At 55.4% G+C, this 6,914-nt stretch overlaps 1 protein-coding gene across 1 annotated transcript in view; it reads left to right on the plus strand.

Moving 5' to 3' along the window:
* The window catches only part of CLN6 (ceroid-lipofuscinosis, neuronal 6, late infantile, variant), a 19,185-nt gene extending 13,512 nt beyond the window's left edge, over positions 1-5,673 (plus strand). Inside the window, exons 3-7 of the mRNA XM_006866556.1 lie at positions 1,015-1,113; positions 2,414-2,602; positions 2,839-2,894; positions 3,974-4,096; positions 5,403-5,673. Coding sequence (XP_006866618.1) covers positions 1,015-1,113; positions 2,414-2,602; positions 2,839-2,894; positions 3,974-4,096; positions 5,403-5,673 — 738 coding nt within the window. The remainder of the gene's footprint in view (positions 1-1,014; positions 1,114-2,413; positions 2,603-2,838; positions 2,895-3,973; positions 4,097-5,402) is intronic.
* The last annotated feature ends 1,241 nt before the right edge of the window (positions 5,674-6,914 follow it).

Below are 6,914 nucleotides of genomic sequence, written 5' to 3' on the forward strand. Positions count from 1 at the left end.
AACAACAACAACAACTCTCTAGGTTAGTACATATAAAGTATCATTTATCTTAATGACTACTTAGGTTTCTATTAGTCGAGATGTACTGTAATGTAATCAGCTATGTTCTTCAGCCTTTTTGGTTGAAGAATTGGCCTGTTTCTGTTACTTTGCCATCACGTGATATTTTATTGATAAGAGTGTAAAAGATAAAGAGGTTGAATTCCTGTACCTCTAGGGTTTTATTTCTGTAGGTGAGCTAGACCCAGCCTGGCATTTCTAAGGTTAAAGAGATGTGTGTTAAATTTTCGATGGTAACTCTAAGTCATTATACATATTCTCAGCATTTTCTGGGAGCACACTTTGGGGTTTTATGCCATAGGGGTCTTCACACTGACCCACATAAGGCCAGGACTTGGTAGCTGGGGGGGAGGAGAGAGGGCATCCTAGAAGGGAAGAGCTTGCCTTTCTTGGTAGGGAGGGTAGGAATGACAGGGTGGGAGCTACTTTCCTACTGTCACTTAATTTGGAAGGGCCTGCCTGTCACTGAGTAGATAGAGCATGGTTCCACTCCTAGGAGGCAGATCACTGACGTAGTGGTCAGGAGATCATGTCATCGCCCTGAAACCTGGAGTGCCAAAGCCCTAAGGATCCAAGTAGAGGAATGAGCTACCCCACTTGTGTTACCTATGGGGAAACTGAGGCTTCCAGAGGGAAAGGACTTGCCCAGGCTTTCCCAGCAAGTTGGTGGTACAGCTGAGCCCCAGCGGAGCCTCCTGGCTCCCAGGCTGGTGTCCAGGGACATTTATTTAGGACCTGCTGAGAGCAGGTCACAGGTTAGACACCAGATTCACCTCAGCCTTGCCTGGCAACAAATCTGTTTGCCCTCTCTGGAACTCTCCTTGTCTGGTAGCAATACCTTCTGATGCCAGGAGGGTCCCCAGAGATCACAGAGAGGTGTGTGTGTGAGACGGGCTGGGGCGGGGGCTGATTTCCTGAGGGCCTTTTGAACACCACGCCCTCCTTGCTCTCCAGCTGGTGTTCCCTTTGGAATGGTTTCCCCTCAACAAGCCCAGCGTGGGGGACTACTTCCACATGGCCTACAACATCATCACACCTTTCCTCCTGCTCAAGGTACAGGCCAGACCCCCATCCCCACCCCCACCCTTCTACCCCCCTCCTTCTGTCTCTTCCCCTGCCTGACTCGAGGTTGAAAGTTGTCATCAAGGAAGGTGCCAATGCCTGCCTCTGGCCAGGAGGGATGGAGAAGACCGCCCAGAAGGGGCATGTGGTACGGACTCCAGCCCAGTGTGTTGGTGGGTGAATGGAAGGGGTTCAGGGAAGACAGATCTGTAGTCTAAGATTTGCTTGGAAAACCGGCCTGTTTCTGTTAGTTTGCCGTCACGTCATATTTTATTGATAGAGTGTGAAAGAAAAAGAGGTTGAAATTCCGGTATCGCTGGGGTTTTATTTCTGCAGGTGAGCTAGACCCAGCCTGGCATTTCTAAGTTAAAAGAGACGCATGTTAAATTTTTGATGACAACTCTAAGTCATTATATATATTCTCAGCACACTTTGGGGTTTTGTGCCATAGGGGTCTTCACACTGACCCACACAAGGCCAGGATTTGGTAGCTGGGCGGTGGGGGAGAGAGGGCATCTTAGAAGGGAGGAGCTTGCCTTCCTTGGTAGGGAAGGTAGGAATGAGAGGGTGGGAGCGACTTTGTAGACGGCATCTTGTTCTACTTTCACCTGATTTGAAGGGGTCGTTCCACTCCTGGGACGCAGGCATTTGGGGAAGCTAAGGTAGCGATTGAGTGATTGAGGTACCCAGGGAGAGGTCAGGGATGGTTGGGACCACATGGCAGAGGGCCTCTGGTGTCACTGGGCTGCCACCTCTGCCCTTTGTCAATGAAGAGCTCTTAAAAACTGCCTCCATCTACTGTCCCCATCATTTTAAGAACGACAGCTCAACTTTCCAAAAGCAGGACGATTATGATCACAGAATTCAAAGGCACCTTTTCAGTTAAATGGTTACTGAAACAGTACCGCTCTTGACCCCATGTTTGCTATGAACCAGTCACTCAGGAATCCCAGGGTCCCTTTAGCAGTGCAACCCAGCCACCCAGAGTCACCATGGCTATAGGTGCCACTGAGGGTGGTGAGGACTGGGGCCCCGGAGCCTGCCACCTCCAGCTCCTGTGTGGCTGTAGATGAGGTGCTGGCCTCTGTTTCTGGCCTGAGGAAAGGGGGTGCTGTTCCCTTGGACCTTGTGAGGATTTGGAGGCTGGCACAGCTCACCAAAGGGCCTGCCAGTTCCTGAGTGGCTTCCATCGCTGCCCAGCTGTCCAGGAGGGAAGCAGAGGGTGCCACATACCCTCCCTGAGCTGGAGGGAGGGGTCGGGCTGTGGGGACACACTCCCTCTGCACCCCAGCTCATCGAGCGGTCCCCCCGGACCCTGCCGCGCTCCATGATCTATGTCAGCATCATCACCTTCATCATGGGCGCCAGCATCCACCTGGTGGGCGACTCCGTGAACCACCGGCTGCTCTTCAGTGGCTACCAGCACCACCTGTCGGTTCGGGAGAACCCCATCATCAAGAACCTCAAACCAGAGACGCTGGTAAGGCCGCCTCCCCTCCCCGCACATGAGCACTGTCAGCACAAAGGTGCCGTGTGGGTGGGGGGGTGGGGTGGCAACAAGGAAATGACCCCAACCCGCCATCTGCTAAGTGAGGGGTCTCACCTGGGCCCTATGGTAGAGTTCAGAGAATGAGGGCAGGTGCTGGGGGGTGGGGCAGGCCCCCTCCCTGAAGGGCTGACTCCCTGCTCTGACCCGCTGCGTCCTGGCTTCTGCAGATCGACTCCTTTGAGCTGCTTTACTACTATGATGAGTACCTGGGCCACTCCATGTGGTGAGTGATGGGGCCACTCTCTGTCCCCCGGGGCTCTGGGATCCCCCCCTCCCGAGCCTCATGTGTCCACAGGAGGGTACTGTGAGTATGGCCCCTGGGGAGGTGGCTTCTGCTTTGGAGTCTGGGTCCTGGCATCCTGCCCACTGCCTCCCAGCCCGCAGTGTTCCCGACGGCCACTAGAGGGCAGTGAGCAGCTGCCAGCCCTTTTTGCCAAGTCTGGAGCCTGAGGAGGCTGAGGGAGGAGGGTGCAGCCCTAATAAACTCCCCCAGATGGTGATGTGGGGATACAGTCGGGGGCACCCTCCCCTCCAGTCAGGCGTGTGGTCTGTGTCTAAGGCAATGGGATTCAGTTGTGGGCATGGGGGCTGTTTGTGTTCTCCCCACGCCTTCCCACCCACCACCTAGAGGAAACCTCAGAAGTGGAGACTCAGCCACAGGAGATTCAGAAACTCCACTCCACAGGAAATACAGAGGCCTGAGCGGGGAGGGCTGGACAGGGCCACCAGCAATAGTGAGAACTACTCTGGGACCTGGGTGGTCTTACATCTGAGTGGGAGCTTAGTTGCTACGTCACACACACACTGTGTACCCTTGTGTCTCCAGGGTTGGCTTCAGGGCCAGGAAGTGGCTCCTCTGGGCTCACTGGGCTCAGGGTCTAAACAGGTGTCTAGGTGTATGGGTGGCTATGGGTGGGGGGTGGGGTGAAAGAGAAGGGGTGGCTGAGAGCAGGGGGCTGTGGGGAAGCGAGGGGCTTCGGGGCTGAGGCTGTGGGCTGAGTGGGGGCTGCTGGCATGTGGTGTTCTTTCCCTTCGTTAACCTGGACCTCAGCCTCTCTCTGCTCAGCCCTGCGGGGTACACAGGGGCTGCTTGTGTTTGGGGTGTTTGTGGAAGACAGAGGCACCCACCCCCACATGGATAGGCCCCCAGTGTCCCCACCCAGGTCCTCACCCACCCAGGGTCCCCAGGGCAGGAAAGGCTAAGCATCAAGTCAGGATTTTGTACACACTGAGCAAACACCCATGACAGTGAGGAACAGGGGCAGCCGGCAGACCCTGACGGCTCCTGCCTCCCTGTTGCAGGTACGTCCCCTTCTTCCTCATCCTCTTCATGTACTTCAGTGGCTGCTTCACTGCCACCAAAGCTGAGAGCGCCATGCCGGGGGCAGCCCTGCTCCTGGTGGTGCCCAGTGGCCTGTACTACTGGTGAGTGGACATACGGGTGCCTGGTGGGGATTTAGTGAGCCCCAGCAGTACACATCCAATCTGACGACAGACCTGCTAAGGGGACCCCAGGTGAGGGGCTCCCTCTCAGGCCCTCTTACCTCCTCTTCAGTCGCTTCCCCTGGAGACAGGTTCCCAGGGAGTGTGGACATCCTAGGAAGGAAGGGCCTGGCTGCTCTGGGGCCTGTCCCTTACTGGCTGAGAGGGTCAGCTGAGAGGATTAAAAAAGAAAGGGATTCAAACTGCAACAAAAGGAAACAGGTTCAATGTGGAGCGCTTCCTGCCCACTTCTTCCCCCAAAGCATGCTGGAGCCCTGATAGGTAGTTACAATAGGAGCTACGGCCGCAGCACAACGCCTTGTCCAATGTGTACCCAGCTCATCTCAGTGACCTGGGCACTTAGGGCTGCTGGGGGTGCTGTGGGTTAAGTATTGAGCTGCGAATCCAAAGGTTGGCAGTTTGAACCTACCAGCTGCTTCTCGGGAGCAAGATGAGGCTGTCTCCTTCTACAATATCAGAAACTCCAAGGAGCAGTTCGAATCTGCCCTGTAGGACACGCCTAGAGTGGGAGTGGACCTGAAGGTAGTGGAGTTGGGTTGGGTTCCCCTGTGCAGGTTCTACCTGGTCTCTAAGGGGGCTTCCCCGAGGTGGCTGAGCCACTGTATAGCACAGCTGTAGCGTCCTGAAGATGAGGCAGCCTTGCAGCTCTCCCCAGCGGCAGGGGAGTGGACCAGGTGACTCTCAAAATCCCTGCGACAAGTGAGACTGAACTGGTGCAGGGCGAGGGTCCACATGGCAAGGACGGTGCTAGGTATAGCACCACAAGCTGAAGGAGCCCTGGGAGAGCCGAGACTCTGCCCCAGTCTTCAAAGTAATAATCATGACAACTCCATACATTGGAACAGCATTCCCAAACTCCTATGCCAACAGAAAACAAGCTAGTGACATGAAGGCAGCAAGCAGGCAGCAGGGAGTGGTGGGGACTGTGGCAAACTGTAAACCAATGCCACTTCCTCCTCTAGTCAGTTTTTGTCACGTGGTGAGAACAGACCTAGGGTGACCAGAGAAGTGACGCAGCTACATTTTGGGGTAATCTAACGTGGCAACAAACTCAACATTTAAAACCATACCTGTATAAGCCAAACCAATAATGCTGCAGGTGGAATGCCGTTCGAGCAGCCCGAGTTCCTGAGCCTGGCATGATAGTCTGTTTCTCGGGCACAGGGAGAATGCCAGGAAGGATGGGGGTGCCCTGCCCCCGCCTCACCCTGCCCCCTGGCCTCTTCAGGTACCTGGTCACCGAGGGCCAGATCTTCATCCTCTTCATCTTCACCTCCTTTGCCATGCTGGCCCTTGTCCTGCACCAGAAACGTAAGCACCTCTTCCTGGACAGCAATGGCCTCTTCCTCCTCTACTCCTTCACCCTCACCCTCCTGCTGGTGGCACTCTGGGTTGCCTGGCTGTGGAACGATCCCGTGCTCAGGAAGAAGTACCCAGGCGTCATCTACGTCCCTGAGCCCTGGGCCTTCTACACCCTCCACATCAGCAGCCAGCACTGAGCACTGCTGGGTGGGCCATGGACTAGGAGGGGCTTCTGAGCACACTGTGTGTGTGTGCGTGTGCCCGCCCCTGGTGGGCAGCAGTGACAGAAACGTGGGCAGGGTAAGCGATGTGCACATGGATGGGTATGTGTGTGTGTGTGTGTGTGTGTGCGCGCGTGCGTGGAGTGAGTCATAAGACTCCATTGTTTTGGTCAGGTTTCTATAAAGTCAAGTGTCTTCCCAGCTTAGATTTAGGAAGAATGTCTTGGCCAAGGTCTGGGCCCTGTCCTCTGGAAAGTGGGGGCCATTGATGGCCAAATAGGAGAGGCTTGGAGGCGGGCTGTAAGTGGGGAGGGGACTCAGCCTGCTGCTCACCACCATGACCTGGAAGCAAGGTTGGACAGGTTTCATGAACTTTCTGTGTATTCTGAGCAAATCATTCCCCTCTGTGGGCCTCCTTTATACCAGGTAGTCTCAAGGTAGAGCAGGGGACTAGGCTTGCTGAGTCTTAGGACAGCTTTGGGATAAATTGTTACATCCTGAAGCCCCGCTGCCTGGCACTGCCCTCTCCCACCAGGGAGGTATGTGTATGCCCTAACCTCAAGCCCCTTCCCACCCCCCATGATTCTGACCTACTGTCTCCTTTACTGCACTAGCCTAGCCTTGTGGCCTCCTACTGTCTCCCTCTGTCTGCCAGACACTCCTATCCCCCTATGCCTGCTCCAGAAGAATTAGGGCACCCCCTTCCTAACAGCCTGGCCACAAGTGTTTGAACTACACTGAAGTCCACGTTCTCAAATGGTCTACGAGGCCCTCTGGCCCATTGCAAGGGTGGGGTGGGCCCCTTGAGCCTGCAGCCAGCCTCGTCCTGGCCTGAATCACATGCCTGCCTCTGCTTCCAGGCTGTGGGTCCAAAGCTCCACATACCTGAAGGCTCCACAGCCTCATGTCCCAGCCAGCACTGACCCACGTGTGTGTGTGTGTGTGTGTGTGTGTGTGTCAGGGACCTGTGTGTGTGTGTGTTAGGGACCTGCCTGCCTCGCCTTAACAGGACCTAGCCTCTGCCCGTATTCTCAGGTAGCCCCTTGCTGTAGCCTCCCTAGGGCTCCCAAAGCCCATCTGAACCAGTCCTTGGTGGCACCCTCCGAAGGGGAGGTGTGTGAATAAAGGCTGTGCAGAGCTTGACTAGTGGTTGCTTCTTGCTTTGGGTGTGATTTGGGGGGCAGAAGGGAGTTCTCTTGTGTGTGTGTGTCCAGGGG

This window comes from Chrysochloris asiatica, unplaced genomic scaffold (assembly GCF_000296735.1).
Source record: "Chrysochloris asiatica unplaced genomic scaffold, ChrAsi1.0 scaffold00092, whole genome shotgun sequence".
Taxonomy (NCBI): domain Eukaryota; kingdom Metazoa; phylum Chordata; class Mammalia; order Afrosoricida; family Chrysochloridae; genus Chrysochloris; species Chrysochloris asiatica.